The sequence below is a fragment of the Urocampus carinirostris genome, chromosome 12 (genome assembly GCF_059441175.1).
Source record: "Urocampus carinirostris isolate Australia breed hairy pipefish chromosome 12, RoL_Ucar_1.0, whole genome shotgun sequence".
NCBI classification, from domain to species: domain Eukaryota; kingdom Metazoa; phylum Chordata; class Actinopteri; order Syngnathiformes; family Syngnathidae; genus Urocampus; species Urocampus carinirostris.
In genome coordinates, this window is record NC_142360.1 from 18,403,157 (window position 1) to 18,421,793 (window position 18,637).

At 39.9% G+C, this 18,637-nt stretch overlaps 1 protein-coding gene across 1 annotated transcript in view; it reads right to left on the reverse strand.

Moving 5' to 3' along the window:
* Nucleotides 1-3,688: 3,688 nt before the first annotated feature.
* ror1 (receptor tyrosine kinase-like orphan receptor 1) overlaps nucleotides 3,689-18,637 on the reverse strand; it is a 181,304-nt gene continuing 166,355 nt past the window's right edge. The window contains exons 9-12 of the mRNA XM_088349949.1: nucleotides 14,072-14,251; nucleotides 12,641-12,868; nucleotides 10,836-11,200; nucleotides 3,689-6,420 (exon numbers count right to left, since the gene is read on the reverse strand). Coding sequence (XP_088206075.1) covers nucleotides 5,742-6,420; nucleotides 10,836-11,200; nucleotides 12,641-12,868; nucleotides 14,072-14,251 — 1,452 coding nt within the window. The 3' untranslated portion in view covers nucleotides 3,689-5,741. The remainder of the gene's footprint in view (nucleotides 6,421-10,835; nucleotides 11,201-12,640; nucleotides 12,869-14,071; nucleotides 14,252-18,637) is intronic.

Here is an 18,637-nt window from a genome sequence, read left to right on the forward strand (position 1 = left end):
GAGTACGAGAGCGATTCTCTTCCCGCGCCCAGCGAACACCCGATCGTGGGCGCAGCCCGTCCTCTCTCTTTTAATAAAACTTGTGGTAAACATCACGCAAGTGGGTCCCGTTTCCGTCCTGGTCCTGACACAATCAAAATAAAATAACTAAAACAGAAAAGGACATTATAAAGTTGTAAAGTGTAAAATTGATAATTGAATTAACCCGTTTAAATTTTGAAAGACTCAAATTGTGGAAATAAACAAGTTCAAACAGAATAAACATGTGTTGAGGCTTTGCTTCTTTCCAAGGCAATCAAATGTACTAATACAATCATCAATATTGCATGAGCTTGTAAACACTTGATGTTCTGGATAACAAAAGCTTCAATATTCACTTGTGAAGCCTCTGAGGGGAATCCTTTAAGTCTGGTTCAGATCCTTTAGGGGTTGAGGATGAGGCCTCATTCCAAAATGAATACTATTTTATTAAAATTGCAGCTTGGACGCACCGATCCTCTTTCCCAATCTAACACTCATTGTTATAGAATGAGCCGCCTTTGATTAAAATCTGCCCCTCTTGAAGTCATTGTGCTTTCAAGCCGCTTTAATATTGCTTGTGTATTTTCTTTTACCTTTCCTTGACTTTCAAAGAAAATTAAAAATTGCAGTCTTTGGGGCTTCTGTGCCAAAGGTTGACTGCAGTAGGTGTTTTTGGATTCCAACCAAAATACCTTGTTGAGATTAAATGAGGCTCCTAAAGGGACACTGTGCAATATTCGACCGCCAGATGTCGCTGTAGATCTGCAAGCTCTACTGCTAACACAGTGACACATTTTAATCTCGGTATAGTCCGGGCTCTTTGCTGCTCCCTGGCCCCTTTTCAAAAATATTTGATAATAGAAAATGATGTGGTTTCTGTAGGACAAATATGACAAACATTTTTAACATCTTCCAAAGAAAACAGAAGACAACTTTTAAAATGGACCGTTGAATAACCAGAATGCCAAAGGCTCAGCGAATCATCATCTCCAGGACAATCAAACACGGTCTGCAGTTACCTGTAAGAGCGGACCAGTTGGAAGACGTCTGTGTGCATCAATCTTTTTTCAAGAATCCCACGCAAAGTCTCTTTGTTAAAAAAAAGACATGTGCAGAAGAGGTTACAATTCACCAAAGTACAGATCAACTCACCTAAATAAAAATGGAGGAACATTTTGTGGACTGATGACAGTAAAATTGTGCATTTTGGATCTAGGGGTGACAGACAGCCCCCAAACTCTCAATTCTAACCTCAGTACACATGAAAGACAGTGAAGCATGGTGGTGCAAGTATAATGGTCTGAGCATGTTTCTCCTACTCTGGTCTTGGGTCCATTTATCACATACTAGGGATAATCGATCAGTTTGTGTATATCAAGATACTTAAAGAGATTATGTTGCCTTATGCTGAAGCAGAAGGTTTTTCATCAAGACAATGACCCCAAATACACGAGCAACGTCTTGGTTCCAAACCAATAAAATTTATGTTATGGAGTGGCCAGCCCTATCTCCAGATCTCAATCCAATCGAAAACTTGTGGGGCGATATTAAAAATGCTGTTTGTGAAACAAAACCAAGAAATGTAAAGGCAATGTTGTTGAGCAATCATTGAGTGAAATAACATCTGAAATGGTGCCATAAGTTAGTTGACTCTATGCCACACAGACCCGAAGCACTTATAAAAAATTGTGTTCATGCAACTAAATATGAAGTTTGCTAAATACGACCCTTTTTGGGGGAAAACAAAATAGTTTTGAGTTTGTATAGTCAACAGCAGACACTGCTATTTTTTGAACACCTTTGAACTATTTGCCCAATTGAACAGCCTTCGGAGCATGCCTATTATGAATGCTGGGTCTTGTCTTTTCTGAAAATCTATTGCACATACTGGTACCTTGTTTGGCGTGTAACAGGGAAAAATATGATAAAACCTGAGATATTCTGGTTAGTCACATTGTACAGCTATTATTTCTTACGCAAGGCAAGCACTTTGACTCTGACTCCCGTCTGTCCCGTTTTTTTTTCATCCGTATACCACTCGTCTGTTCCTGATTCTCTGTTTGCCTCCAGCTATGACCCGTTTTGACCGCCCAGCACGTTCTGATCTCCCATCCCGGCTAACGACCCGTTTTTGACCACCGACCACACACTGATCCCCCGCTCCGGCTATCGACATGTTTTTCCTATGTGACCACGCTCCGATCTTCCGTTCTGGAAGATCCACTTCCGCATTCCGAACACGCTCCGATCCCGTGAGCGGCTTGCTTCCCTTGTCCAGCGAGCACAGGATCGCTGGTGTTTATTTTTCCTATATCTCTCAAAGAACTTGTGAGCAATGTTCCCTCTAATTTTCCACGGGTCTGAGCGTTCACACAAAGTCGGTGAGCAACGCTTGACACAACAGTGAGCAACCATAATCCCAAGTGTGGCAAGATAATTAATTATCAAACATGTCCAAAACTTGACATCAAGTTACATTTTGCTGAGTTTCCGGCAATGCAAAATTATTTTTCTCTTTTGAATGAATTGACTCATGTACTATTGCAAAGGTTGTACGTCCTACAAACGTCGTTTGTTCTTACAATTCTTTCACAAGATATCCATTTCTTTTTATTTCCTGATAAATTTTGTCGCATAATATTAACATTTTTGGGGACTTATTTAGTCGGTTGTAAGATACAGAACTGTACTTAATCACATTTTTTAGTGGAAGTACAATGATTCACTTGATATAATTGGAAATTATTTGAATGCAACACAAACTTTTTCTCCTTTTTTCCGTGTTTTTTTTCTCCTTTTTAAAAAAAATTCCTTTAAAAAAACACATTGTGTTTATTTTTTCCGAGCTGTTACTTTTTTCTTTTTGTTCTCTATTTACCCTTTTCCTACATTTCTTTCTTTTCTTTTTGTTCTAAATTTTTCCTTCTTTTTTCTCTTCCTTTTGTTTTCTTTTTTCATTTTGTTGTTTTTTTCTTTTTTGTTCTATTCTATTCTTGTTCTTAAAGTCATTTTGTGCATAATTTTACATAATATTTGGTCATGATGGGATTAAAGCAAAAACAACCTGAAGAGCCGTTTAGGACCCGAAAGAGCTGGTTCATTTTAGTGAGCCGAGCCCAAGAAGCCGGTTCTTGACAAACTCTACTAACTTTACTCAACTTCGTTCTACTTCGACTCGACTTCAAAACAACGCATTTAGGACACAACGTCAGGGGAACCCTGGTATTTTTACCTTCATGCACTGTAACTTTGACTTAAGTCGCTTCTTAATTAGTAATTTTGAGCCCTCATTTTTGTGCGCTGGCTAGATTTACTTGTGCACTGAGAATGTGCGAGCAGTGCGCAATTGCGCACGCGCGCAGTTTAGAGGGAACACTGCTTGTGAGTAAACATTACACATCTGGATCCTGCTCCTGTTCTGGTTCTGATAAAACATACATCATTACTCCCCTCATCTGCACTTACCTCACCAGTCCTGAACAAATCAAGAATACCACCTTCAGTTGAGACGGACCTTCTAAAACTCAACGTACACTTATACAGCCTTGCAAATCGGGGTGAAAAACATTTTGCTGCCACCTAGCGATCACAAAGTTGCATATAGACGAGTAAACAATGAGTGAGCTCTCGAACGCCCCATAAATATCAACGCATGTAACTTCTGCTTAAACCAAACATCATTTATTACATGACTGCAATATAAAAACACCTGTGCAAAAATAATACAAACCAAAGCCCACTTAGTCAGATGGTAGAAACACACGTAAACTTCCTCAAACTGGCACACAATGTTGATTTGACAGACTTTGAAGGTTTGTTCTATTTAGAAAAAAAGTTATAGTTCCACCAAATAAAACAATTTTAGATTCGATCAAAATTCACAGTCTTGCATACAAGTGGTATTTGGATTGCTACATTATCACAAATAGGCTAATTCCTTTATTGTACATACAACAGAGCCAAACATTGTCCCCACCAACCCAAGACAATGGACTCATTTCATCTGCGAACAGCAAAATTTACTGGTTTAAAAAAAGATAAATCAGGATCACAATCGTTAAATGAATACACTTCCTAACTTGCGCAATGACAAAATGAACAAGGTCGGCGAATCCAACTACCGTAGTTTGAACGATGGCAGGGGAAGACAAGAAAACAAGGCCAGCGATTGTCGGCTTCATAGGTAGTTACTTTCAACAACAGCTTCTTCCGTTTTTTTGGAATTTGTGTGCTAAAAACTGATAATCAGCTGCAAGGACACAAACTATATCACAAGCTGATCCAGAGGATTGACAAAATAAGTGGAAATATTCAAACCGCTCATCAAATAAGTACACTTGTGAGGTCTTTCTATTCTAAAGGCACAAATCCTTTAAAAGGTTCTTTTTTTCTTCATTTATATAAAAAAGCATGATTCTGCTTGAGGCAGTCATAAGAAATGATAGCAACAAACATAATACATCAAAAACAGGTAGCAAAACTCCCCACATCTTATATGTGGCAGGAACAAAACGAGGAATGTCAAAATTCAAAGAGGGAATAAAACGAAAATTAACAAAAATTAAATTCTTATTCAAATGGCAGGAAAAGTCATCCTTAAATTAAGCCAAATTATCTAGCCCATGGGAAAGTTAGTTTGCTCATTTTTTTGAGGAAATAGAATAAATTGAATTAAATAAAAATAACACGTTCTACTAGCTACTACCAGGTTAGCTCGTGTTACTCCGGAAACATATTAAACTTTCTTAAAACTAAAATGCAAACACAAAAACAAGCTCAATTTTCTGCCATTCGGATTAGAATAATTATAGCGAGTTTAGTTGAATAATGTCGGACAAACAATGTAACCGCACAACCCCAAAAACTATTTTTACCAGTCAGAATTCATTTTTTTTAATGTACATGATCTTATTTTGATATTTGACTTGGTTTCTTGAATAAAATATGAAATACAGTCCTTAAAATAAGTCAAATTGTTTTATTAAGCACACTTCATTTAGTCATATTTGATTAATTTAAGGATGACTTTTCTTATTTAATCCAAAAGTCAAGGGAAAATATCTTAAGATATGCAAGACAGTAGGATTTTAGCATTGGCAACTGACTTTTTTCTGCAGAGACATTCAGGTATCATGTCGAGGGGTAAAAATTGAAAAAACAAGAAACAAGAAAACCCAAAAAACAAAACAAACAACCGAAAAGCTCCCAAAATCTATTTAGCTGCCTGATTATTATTGCATCAAACTGCCATGTTCCAGATGAGCTTTTAACAGTTATTGCTTTGAAAGACAAAAGGAAATTGGATTCGAAAAATACACCTACAAGGACGTTTGGAAATGATAAAGTTATTTAGTGACACTTTACTATAAAAAAACACTTGAAATTGTCACTTTTTCACTCATAACTATATTTAACCCTCCTGTTGCTGTTGGGTCACATTGACTAAATGTCTCAATGATTAAATGATATTTGAATGGTTTGACCTTTCCTAGATTGGAAGAGAAAATGAAAGGTTGTTTTTCATACAAGCTGTATTAAAAAGTAAGGGTCCTTAAGATAAGGGCAACAAGGGGTAGACAAAGGATTGCAGTTAAAATAATATATAACTAAGTACATTTGTTTACATGTTGAGTTTTAGGCTGGCAACCAGTCCGAGGTTCACCTCTGGTTACCAAAACAGGTGGATCCAGCAGACCCAACTAGAGCGTCCCTTTTTCAATCTACAAGTCTGCACTGATGACGCCATCATTATAGACCAGAACGTCCGTGTCGGGCGCGAGCAGCGCCGCCGTTTGCGTATGGTCCACGGCCTTCTGGGAAAGATGTCCGAACACTTGGACCGGGCCGACTCCGTTTCCGGGCATGATGCAATGCGACAGGAGCGGCGCGTTGGCGTCGTGGTTCGAACCCGCGGTGGAGGGAACGCCGCTGACGTGACCCGTACTGGTAGAGCCGCTAGCGCTGCTGGGCGAGCGACTCTTCGGGGGCGGTAGGTGATGCTGGATGACCCGAGGGGGCGGGGCCGGGGGCGGGAAATGGGCGGGGAACGCAGCGTACCCGGGCGGGATGGGGTATCCGTTGACGGGGATGAAACGAGGGTGCGTTTGGGGCACGGGCATGGGCGCCCACGCCTGGATGGAGGCCATCTGGCCCGGTTGGGGGATGGCCTGGGCCGGGTAGAGGTAACCGGCGGCGTAGCGAGGGTTGCTCAGGTTGCTGACGGGGCTGGCGCTCAACGAAGTGGTTTGGGTGGTGGCGTTGCCTCCACCACCGGAGGGCGTGCTGGAGCTGGCGTGAGACGAAGGCCCTTCCCAGGCTCTGAGGCGGCTGTGGATGTCTTTGAAGCGAGGACGTCGTGCGGGACCCTCCTGCCAACACTCGGTCATCAAGCCGTAGAACCTGCATGACAGGGGGTGTCAAACTCACTTTAGCTCGGGAGCCTCATGATAGAAAATAACATTCTCACTAGTAAAGTAATTGCATGAAAGGTGCGCATCTTACCTCTACTTGTGATTAAATAATAATTCAGGGATGTAAAATTAAATATCTATTACTGTATTTTCCGGGCTACAGACGCTGCCCTAATTACGGCGAGAAGGGTTCCGTACGATTGTTTGTAAGTTGAATAAGTTTATAAGTTGCTTCAGTGCTATATTTTGTATGTTTAAGGTTTATATAAGTATGTTTAAGGCTTGTGTAAGTAACCTGTATTGTTTTGCGCTAAAAAAATAAACATCTCATAAAATAATATGCTCTATAAAGTTGAATAAAGTTATGTTTAACTAACTTTTGGAAGATAAGCTTCAAGAGGTCCTCCTCCGTGTTAATGAGTGGCCGAAAAAAACGATCCAACCATTTCCTCAACCGCATCAAGCTTTCTTATTCCACTTTCATTTCAAATGAAACGGCTCGCCTCTTCTTTACACTTTACATCAACCATATTGAATGGATGCACGAGATATTAAACAAGAAAACTGTCAAAGTTCTTAACGCGCTGGAGATACGGTATAGTATGTTTACACACGAACTAGGAAGAGGAAGCCGGATTTCTTCTTCGAGGTGGATGCTGGGTGACCTCACGAAGTGGCAAATGCTGGCAGCGGCGGAAAGAAGCACTATAGTAATGACCTGTACTCGGAAAAATGTGCACACAATACGAAATCTAACTTACAGTAATGTCCGGATATTTTTCGACATGTTGAAATTTTTTTTCGTATCTACCGTTTTTGTAAATCGAATGGTCGTAAGTAGGGGAGCGTCTGTACTTAAAAATGTGTTTTCAAAGTTTAAAAAGTGCTTCAATTTTGGGTGAAGTGCTGCAAATGCTTGAAATTGTTGCCATGTTTTTCATAGACCACAGATTAAAGGAAGATATTTTTTCAAAATGTCTGATTAAAAATGATGCTGACATGACTTAGCTCACACATAAAGTTAAACTTTAGAAGGAATGACTTTGTTTACAGTTTGATGTCATCGAGTGCTGTCAGTAAGAAAAAGAATGATATCTATTGGTTTCATATTTCGCATATGTTTTCCGGTTATTATTCCTACATGTAGTAACCTCAAACAGGGTTTTGGATTAATTGACATTGAATTTCTTCTTTTATTTACTAGAGAAATTGAAAAATTGGCCTTGTAAGTCCTTAAAAATGCTTGAATTTGATCATGAAAAAAGTACACCAACGGTGAAAATTCTGCTTTTGTGTGTTACCGTTGCTTACAAAGATATTTTCATGTAAACAAATAATAAGAAAAATATAAAACGGGACGTTTACAGGGGCAATGTCAATGACGACACAGCACACGGATCTACCATAACCCATTAAAAAATATTTTTTTCTATAGATTAAACATATTTTATCACCATAAAATATGTACAATTATTGAGGAAAAACTAAAGAAAGTACTTATTATGTCCCGGGCTTGAGGTGCGTTCACAGACTAAGTATGCTGGCGGATTTTTTTAAAACATTGCATTTGTGGGATAGTCGCTCGGTGAGTAAGTCTTTATTTCACATCTATTTAGATATTTATAAATATCTATATTTAGATATTTCTTTATTTATTTGGTTATGTATATTTAACGAAACCATTTGATTGAATTATTTATTGTCGTATTTACGTACCTTATTTTACATCATTTAATTTCAATTTTTGAAGGGACCATTTCATTGTTTTTATCCAACTTTTCGTTTATTCAGGAAACTATATGAATAATATGTTTTTAGACGCTAAGCTATTCAAAACGCAAAGTATTTTACAAGACAAAGCTTTTGAGCCTGTCACAAAAGTAAAAGGCATAACGATTCGGCCCAACCTCACCTAAACCTAAAAACATTGATACAATAACGCCCCTTAGTGGACGTTTGCTGTCAAGACACACGGGTCCTGTAAAAAGCATGCATGGCTAACTGAAGAATCTGGTGGGAACTGAATGCGGGTCAAGGTTCTAATTGTGTTTTCATGTTCATATTAAACTCGTGTTTAGATTCAGATTATTGTATGTAATAAATTGTATTTATTGAGAAAATGGAAATACAGTATAAGAAGAGTTTAAAGTGGAGTGATTTTATTTCCCTTTGTTGATTAAACTACCTACATGCATATATCCAAGATGGGCCTCATTTCTGACCTGGGCCTCTTTAAATCCAGGCTAAAAACCCATTTTAATACTCAGTAGTTTGATGACACTTTTATTATATTCTATCCTGTTTAATCTTGCTGTTTTTATTGTTTTTAATGTCCTTTGCAGTTTTTACTTTTGTTGTTTTCTTTATTTAATGCTTTTCTTTTAGCACTTTGATACTCCAAAAGGACTGTTGTAAAGGGATGTATAAATAAAGTACATTCAATGAGCAAATGTTTGGCATTTTTTCAATCTCGTGGCGGTTCAACTCATCGCAAGATCTTAAGTTTTGCTTGCTGGTCAGTAACTACATCAGCTCTTTTTAATATTGATTTTATTTTTTATCTCATTTTGATTAATAAGGACATAGTGAAAATCGTTTGCAATAATATTAGACATGGCTCTTCATGATAAACATGTAATAAAGTGTGTAATGTTTGTGTTGAACTTTACACCGGGGTTGTGTAATGAGCATTTCCTCAGAATTGCAAAAAGGTTTCAATTTAAATGACGAAGTCCACTTTTTGCCACAGTTAAAGAACATTTGTTCAGATAAGCATAGCTATTGCATTGTTACCAGATATTAGGGTTGTCAAGGCAGCCTATGCGAGGAGGTTTGAGGATCACTTGCTGCTAAAGAACCAAGGAGGATGTGACAGGGATTGTGACTGTTGGGACTGATTTTCACTGGCGGGGGATTTAAATAGTTTCTTTGCCTGCTTTGATGATGGCAGGCCACCAGCAGCTGCACCAAAGCCACTAGTATCAACCAGCAGCAAACAAGTACTTCAGGAGCGTTAAGAGAGACATGTGCTAAGAACTGTGAACCCCAGGAAGGCAGCTGGCCTGGATGGAGTACCGGGGAGGATGCTGGGGAACTGGACGCCAGCTGACTTGAGGTCTTGATCAGTATCTTCAACCAGTCCCTGTCACAATCTACAGTTCCACGCCGCCTCAAGACCTCCACCCCCATCATCCCCATCCTAAAGAAGTCATCAGTGGTCGCCCTCAATGACAAAAGTTCTGTAGCACTTATACTTGTCGTACTGAAGAACTTTGAGTAGTTGGTATTTTGGCACATCAAAGGTTCCCTGCCCCTTTACTGGACGCTCATCAGTTTGCCTCCAGGGCAAACGGCTCCACTGACAATGCTATAAACACAGCTTTTTATGATGCGCTGAACCATTTGGGGTAATGTTAGAACTTGTCAGATTTCTTTTCCTGGACTTCAGCTCTGCATTCAAACCCATCACCTGGAGAACCTGGTGGTGAATTTCTCCCACCTGGCGCTCTCCTCCCACATCTACAGCTGGATTTTGGCCTTTTCTCTCCTATGCCCACAGGATGGGAAACTCGGCCGCCAAGTCTATCCTGACGCAGACCACCGGATCCCCTCCAAGAACGTGCTGAGCCCTCTACTGTTTGCCCTGTATACTTTGTACTGTTCGCCATCCCATCCCACCAACACAATTGTGAGTTTCAATGACCTTGGTGGGATGGTGATGGGGATGAGGCGCCATACATTAACGAATTGGAGATGCTGACGATGTGGTGTTCAACGAATGAATTAATACTCAACACCACAAAATCCAAGAAAGTAATACTGGACTTCAAGGGGGCAAGCACAGACCCAGCTCCACTCATCATTAATGGAGACCGTGTGGAGAGAATCCACTCCTTCAAACCCTATGGGCGCGCACGTCTCTGAAAACCCCTCCTAGTTCGCCAACACCAGGGCCGTGGTGGGGAAAACCCAGAAGCGTCTCCCCTTTTTTAATGGTTCTCATGAGAAACAACCTGGAATAGAAGCCACTGGTGTCCTTCTAAAAAAAAACACAGTGCAGAGCATTCTAGCATACGGCATCCCTGTGTGGATTGTTTGGAGCACGACAGCGAATAGGAAAAACATACAGAAAGTAATCAACACAGCCCAGAAGATGATCAGCTGCTCCCTACCCAGTCTAGAGGACATTATCGGCTTGCTATACAGCAGCAGAGCTATCAACATTATAAAAGACTCTTTACACCCTGGCCACTACCTTTTTGATTCAATATAGTTTACCTTGTAAGTAAATTAAAATACATCTACTTGTAATAAGTGATTGCTCATAGCATTACAAATATACAGGTCTTGGATTGGATTGAACTGAAGTGTGTATTTGGTAGACATCAGCAGATGCTAACATACCTTGGCGGGCAGTCTTCAGGACAAGGCAACAATTGCCTTTTCCTCACCATCTCCATTACTTCCTGGTTGGAGAAGCCATAATATGGCTGCAGGCCGTAACTGAAGACCTCCCACAACACTACCCCGAAGGACCAGATGTCCGAGTCGGTGGTGAACTTTCCGTAGGCGATGGCCTCGGGAGGCATCCAGCGGATGGGAAAGAAGGTTTTAGGTTGGATGCAGTAGTAATCGGATGAGTAGATCTCCCGGGAGAGGCCCAGGTCGGAGATCTTGACGTGGAGTTGCTCTCCGACCAGAATGTTCCTGGCTGCCAGATCCTTGTGAATGTAAAAGTGGCTGGCCAAGTAGTCCATCCCAGCAGCAACCTGGGTTGTTGAAATAAAGGGAAGACTACATTTTATGCATGTACGGTACACAGGAGAACCCGTTTTTACGTGCTTAAAATAGTTCCAGGATCCTGCTTGTAGTTCGAATTTAACCGTAATGAAAAACAGGGTTTGTATGAGTGCTTGAAATCCTTGAGAATGTTTGAATTTTAATATTGTTTATTTAAAGGATTGGAAAGTGCTTGAACTTAGGGTGAAGTGCTTGTAAATGCTTGAAATTGAGGCAATGTTTCTTAACAAGTCTGCTTAAAAATGACACAGACACTGCTCTCCGGTGGCTTCATTTTGCGATTGCATTTCTTCTTTGCAAGTGAAGCTGGCATTAGTTTGTAAGGCATTGACCTATAAAGCTTCATCACCCCCTATGGGTTGTGCCCAATAGGACAGCTGCATGCTACACCTAAACAGGGAAATAGGAAATGTGTATTTGTGCAAGGATAACGTATCAATTAAGGACATTTATAATGGGCCATGCAAAAAATAATGTAGCGTTTCCCAGTAGTAAATTGTATTTTGAAGAACTTCCTGCAACTGAAAATGTGAGAAGTAAATGGGGATAGACCAAGGAGAAGGCCGGGATTGACGAGGATGGATGGTGTTCTGAGTGCAATGAGGGAAAGAGGTCTAAATATAGTGGAAGCTAGAGCTCTTGTTGGTGATAGGAATGAGTGGAGAGGTGTTTGAAAGGATAGTGGGATGTTTAGACGTGTTCTAAGGGATGGGCAGTGCACCTTTATGATACGGGATGGGTAAACCAGTGAAAGCTGTTGGGCCCTGCTGTTGAACAGAAGAATGTGTTGTGTCACCCTGACCCAAGTGACATGGCCGCTTTCTTGTGTCCCGTTTCATCTGGGGGACGAAAGTTTGACCAACTTAGGTGCCGAGGTGCTTAACTTGTTTGGGTGTTTGGGCATTTGGAATGGCCATGGTCCCCCAAAAATTTTGTGTGAGTTTTTTGCTCCTTTTCCCCCCTTTTGTCTTCCCTTTGTTTTTGTGTATGTGTTTGTCTTGCTTTTGGTAACCCCTCTCGAGGGATATGACCAGGGTGGATAGATAGAAAATGTAAGCTCCATATTAATGTCATTTTTACCCAACATGTATATAGGGAGAGATCTGTCCTAAAATAATTTACACACGTAGGGTCGACGATTATATTTGTGATTTACATAAGATCTAAAAACCATATCTCTTGCAAACGCAAGATAAAGAACTGCATATGTAAAATATTTGTGTCTCTGCAAAATACCCGAGTCACACCGGATTTTTTCTATAAATAGTACTGGGAAAATTGGCTTTGAAAGTCCTTAAAAAATAGCTTGAATTTGGTTTATGAACCCTAGAAAGAAATTAAATAGGTCATATAAAAAGGTACCACCGCATAACATAATCGGATGTACTTCAGCTTCAAGCAATCCTTGCCTGTGTAGCCATATGAAGGAAGTCTCCGTGATCCAGGCTAGATTTGACGGTCCCGTCCTCGTCGCTACTGCAGCCCACGTCCGAGTGTGGCGAACGCATGATGAGGAACTCGTGAAGGTCACCTTGAGGGAGGAAGTCAAAAAGCAGGCAGACGGGCCTCTCCTGGGTCACCACCCCCAGCAAGCAAACCACGTTCGGGTGCTGCAGCTCCGTCAGCACGGCAGCTTCCTGTACAAGACAGGTAAAGATAAGAAACCTAAGAGTGCATTCTGGTGTTCTTTCTGCTTCATTTTGAGGTTCAGCAATATCGGATGGGCTTATTTCTATTTACACATCCTTATTATGAAAAATTCAAGTAAGTGTAGAAATAACACAGGAGTTGGCAAACTAAAATGTTGAAAGAGCCATATTGGACCTCCAAAAAAGCCTATGTTTGGTAATGGTGGGCAGACCGATCCAAAGTTCGAGGTGATTGAAATCGGATCAATACTATTGTGCTGCTATTGATATTGTTCTACCATGTTAAATAGCACATTAATAATACTGTTAGTGAATTTTAAGATTAGACATTTCAAATTGAATTGTGTTTTGACCTTATTATCACTGATGACTTTATTTGCAAAAATATTGATAAATGAAAAGCATTTTAGTTGTCCTGTTGACATTGTTGTATAGTATAATTATTTATATGTATTATTTTACCACTAGGTAGGGTTTTTGATGTGGAAATGACACCAATGGCAGTGGACTCAACATTGGCAGTTCCAAGTTTCCGGAAGAACTACAGTTTATGTGTCGTCCTATTTTCAGTGAACATCCTTAAACACGCCTGCTAAGTGATGCTTCTTTTGGTATGAAGTCTACAGTCATCGGTTGCCTACCGCATTTCATGAAAGTTCTGTGGGAATATGAAGTGACATGCTTGAGAGCTTGCGGGAAGACAGAGCTTTCCACCAGCAAAGCTACAGCACATCCATATGCGTGACTGCCTGTTAATGCCACGTTTCTTTTTAGAAACCGCCACATGTGTGGGGATTTCTAAGACTGTCGCAGTGTGTGGCTCCACCAAAGCAAGCAAGCGACTACTGGAAAGCAGAGGAGAAAGATGCAACTGGAACATACATTGATATTTTTTTTATTATTTCAAACCAGTACGACAATTAAAGCAAAAATTATATATTTTTTTCATAGCTCCCGCTTGAGTTTGTACAGCGTGGTGAGTTGGTTTGGGAGTAAAACTGCCTTCACTCTACTGTAAAATTAAACCACTAAACACATCCAACTTGACATTTTTTACTTGGAAGATAAAATTTGGATCCAGCCTTAGAGCCAAACGGACTTTTGACAAACATTTAACAAAAATGTGAGTCTTGATTTAAGTCAGGACTACAAATTGACCTCACTCAAATGGCACAATTTTAGAAAACATACCTGCTGAAAGTCACTCCAGTGCTGAACACTGGAAACATCCTTTAAGGTCTTGATGGCAACCAGTTGTGCTTGGTCCATGCCTGGGAGGTAAAGGTGGCCTTTGTATATTTTCCCCATCGGGCACTCTCCAAGCTCTTCCATGAAACGCACCGCAGACAGAGGAAGCTCTTTGGCCTTGCTCTGCACAGACACAAGCATTTGGAGGAAACGGTGAGGACATAATAGGCCAAGAAAGAAAAACAAGCAGGTCATTTTTCTCGGCTAAAGTCAAAATACAGAGGACATGGATGTGCTCAAACTGCTGAAATGTAACAAAGTTAGAGGGATGGGCAATGCCAGGCTGTACTTGCCCAAGAAGACACACCAAAGAAAGCGCTATATAAATGCTGTTCATTTCATTATTTTGCAGGATTACAATTTTATTTACAAGTATTTTTATATCATAGTTATAGGCTATAACTAACTTCTAGGGTGTATTTTGCGGCGACGTGTCAACCTAGCTTGATAAATACCAACCGGAAGCTCACCGGCCAAGAACCAATAGTCTTCCACTTTTCCCTACTGTAGGCCAATGAATGAATGTTATGCTAACAAGCAGTTTTGACTGACCCATACACATGTGAGTATAGTGTGTATCGTCGTGTGGATAAAACAAAAAATACTATTAATATTTTATTTTTATTTTTTTTGAGTGTGGATTAGACATGAAGAAAAAACGTGAAAATCTACAGTCAATCAAGGTAAGCTTGCTTTTACCTTTATTTCGTTAATGTATCTTGACCAAGAAGACGTGCTCAAAATGTGCAGTTCTGTAAACTAGGAGTAAAGTAGTTTAGCTTCCGTTTAGTTTTATTACTTGTTTAGGCATAAATGTATTAATTATTAGTTCCTGATTATTTTTAAGCAGAATACATTATGGTAGCTTTTATTTAACGTTGTGTGAAGGTATCTTCCTCCCTCCTCATCAACGGTGTGCAACACACACACTTAACTAGAATTTGGTGTTCACTACATAAGAAGTATACTTTATTTCTGTTTAGAGTTGTGTATTGTGGGTGCCCTTAATCTATATAGTAAACTTAAAAAGAGCACTTAGTGTTTTGCTAACAGACTATTTCCATTTGGAATTTTGCTTTAGGCCCATACTTAGTTTCATATTTCATCTACCTACGTGCTGTATTTACTTAATGGTGTGAGTGGTAGATGAAAAACTAAAGTAATATTTTTGTGTTCAATGTACAAGGACCAGACTTTATTTCTGTTTTGTATATTGTGCTGTAAGCCTAAACTTTTAATTTAAACTCAAAAGCACCAGCCTGAATTTACATTATGGTGTTCAATATATTTCACTTGCTTGGAACTTTTGTTGAAAATTTAGAAAGTGAACACTTTGTGTGTTTAAAACAATATTGGGTTCTTAATGTGCTCTTAATTCATAATGTGAACCACTTTTGTACATACACAAGCCGCACCTGTGTATAAGCCGCGTGCGCCCGCATTAAAACTTGTGACACGATCACAAGTTTAACCCAGACCAGGCTGTAAGTTCCACGATTGTGATTTTGTAGATATTTATTGTTCTATATTCTTTATCAATCATCCGTGTCAAATCATAATACACTACTAAGCCAATAGGCCGAGACACTTGCTCCCAGCCAAGAGGCTGAGTCAAGGTCCAAGCCTCCTAGGCTTCTAACGACGCAACCCAAAAATCAATAGTACACAATCCTAGAACCACAATCGGAATCATGAATGGAAAATGATACCCGTAATTAACGTATGATGCAGACTTGTAAAGTCCGGGTCCCGTTGAAAGTAATCCAAGGAAACCAAATGTATATTTGCAAAGTTAAGGGTGGAAAAAATATATATCCACTATTGTCCAACAGACAAATCTACCAGTAACTCAGCTTTACCCGACTTCCCATCAGCCCGTTTGCTCTGCCCCTTCTTTTTGATTCACCCGTGGAACACATAACAGAATAAATCTCTAAAATAAATACATTACAAAAATATACAGTTGCAAATACATATTATACATGGTTATACATATTTACGACGAAAGACGGTACACGAGAGAGTTTTCAAACCTTTAATAATAATAATATAACTTTCATCCCAAACCTTGCCTTTGAAAGGTACCAACACGCTACTATGAACACGCTTGCAATGCATCAAACGTGTCTGTCAAAAAAAAGCATTCCATAATTGTGAAATTCACGGTAGATCGTCCTCAACTTCCTCATCATAACTATCGCCATCAAGGGCAATGTATGCATTAACTCAGAGGTTGCAGTCTTTCTTGGCACACATAGTCTACTGGTCTTAATCTTACCTTTTTACTCCAGCGCCGCTGTGGCCGTTAGAAAAATTACATAAATTGGCCGCTTCACTGAATAAGCCGCAGGGCTGAACATTTGGGAAAAAAGTAACGGCTTATAGTCCGGAATCTACGGTATAAAGAAGTAGGAAATGATTTGATTTCTTATGTCCGATGTTCCAATTTTCTTACAGCGTAATACACTTGAACAGAATACTTGACACACAAAATAATTTCGTGCGCAACAATATTTGAAAGAACGGCGTTGCACAATTTCAAATAAACAGACTCAAACGCTGTTGAGGCATCTTCAACAGTGAAGAGACACGCCCGGCCTCCCAGTGCGAGCTCTGAGTAATGTGATGTGACACACATGTTTTGAATCAAACGTTTGTTTCTGTCCATATTCCCGCCACGCCTAAAGCCCCAGATCCTCCTTTCATTACCACGTTTTGTGTGTAAGTGTATCTAAGTGGTTTGTCACAGGCATTGATGCTGAACACAGGCCATGAGACACCTTATTCATGGACTGGTTGGTTTTAGTCAAATCGCAATACGCTTTGGGATGTTAACTTGTTATTCATTTTTATTCTTTTGGTGTTATTACAGACGATTTCACATTTGGATTACAAGTTGCTCTACCAACCGCTAGTTACATTAGACCAGGAGTCTCCAACCTTTCCCAAGCTCAGAGCTACTTTTTGTTACTAATTAGCGCAAAGGGCACCCATTTTCTCATGTATTTCTATGTTATTACTATATTGTTACCATGTTATTACCATTATTGGAAGTAGGGTTAAATAGACTTAGTCAAGCACTAAAAAACTCTTTTCACTAGAAATATCACAAGGACCCACTACTAGTAAGCGATTTTCAGAACAGGTCCGCTGTCACCTCAACTGTCCTTAGGGGGCAACCTGGTGCCCCGCAGCAAAACCCTTTGGAGACCCCTGCACTAGAAGATCAAACTATTTGCACATTTGAAATAATTTTTACAAGGAGATCACTGCTGCCACCTACTGAAGTAGATTTGCAATTATTAAGGATCTTGTCCATTGAAGCCTCATAGGTCATTATCATGTCTGGTCTGAGCGATAATGCTGAGATGTGCTGGGGGAACCTTAGTTACAATAAAATCTTGTTTCTCTATGCTACAGTTTATATGTTGCCTTCTTGCTCTGTCAGTCAAACCATGAACAAGAAATGGGTTCATTTGTTTGTAAATCTGACTGTGCCTCACCAGACACGAACTTCACCACACGTCACTGAGAGCCAACCACATTGGGACAGTCTCTTTTACCCCACAAAAATGAAATCAAATATAATAAAGACGGCAGACATCTCAGCCGTATTCCATTATTATCTCAACAGACATCAACAGGAACATTACTCGTTCCGAAATGAACGCGGCCGGCCCACAACACCACTACCAAAGCGAAGTTTGAACACAGAAAGTAAAGCAGCCGTAAGAAAAGGATCGTCTCATTTATGCTTGCTAAACATAAAGAGAAGTGTGGGAGAACCAAAAAGTGCTGTCAAACATTCCAGGACCTGCTGGGATTTGATGAAAAAGATATGAGGAGCACGCACACATGCACACGTAAGCGCAGCAGCAGTCAAGCGAGCGATTGGACTCAACACACACTTGGAGGTGCTGTGTTATGTCTCGATCTGAGGCTGCTCTCCAGACTTCAAAAGCAAAACACGAGACTTCATTTGGCATCACCACGGGCTAGCCTGAAACGGAGCACGAGTAATATCCTAAAATAGGGACATTATGTGAGCATGTGTGCATACTTAGCACAATGAGTCAGTAGACAAAACTCTGCATTTTTCAAGAGAAATTCTCATTAACTCCTTTTTTTGTTTGTTTAAATAATTGAGTTTAGTCCAAAAACTGTTCCCATATGGCTAAAATGCTTCAAGTTGTCGCACTTCCTGTCTCTTCGGTTTATATTCTTCTTTGTGTTTTGTAGCACTCGTTTTCGGCTGCACTACAGCAACTAAACAATACAGCAAGACCTAGTGATCAAAGGTTCTTCAGCGTCTCTTAAAAGGTGGGGTGTGTCAATGGAAGTTTCCTTAATATGTTAAGAGCAAAATATTTTTTCTACTAAGTATGCGTCAACAATGCCCAACTGAGTTCAAAGATCCTTTGGACCTTTTTTCCCACTCCTCCTATTTTACTTTTAGCAAACCTGTTTTAGCCGTAAGTAATTTGGTAGGAGGAATGGGGGGATGAGGAG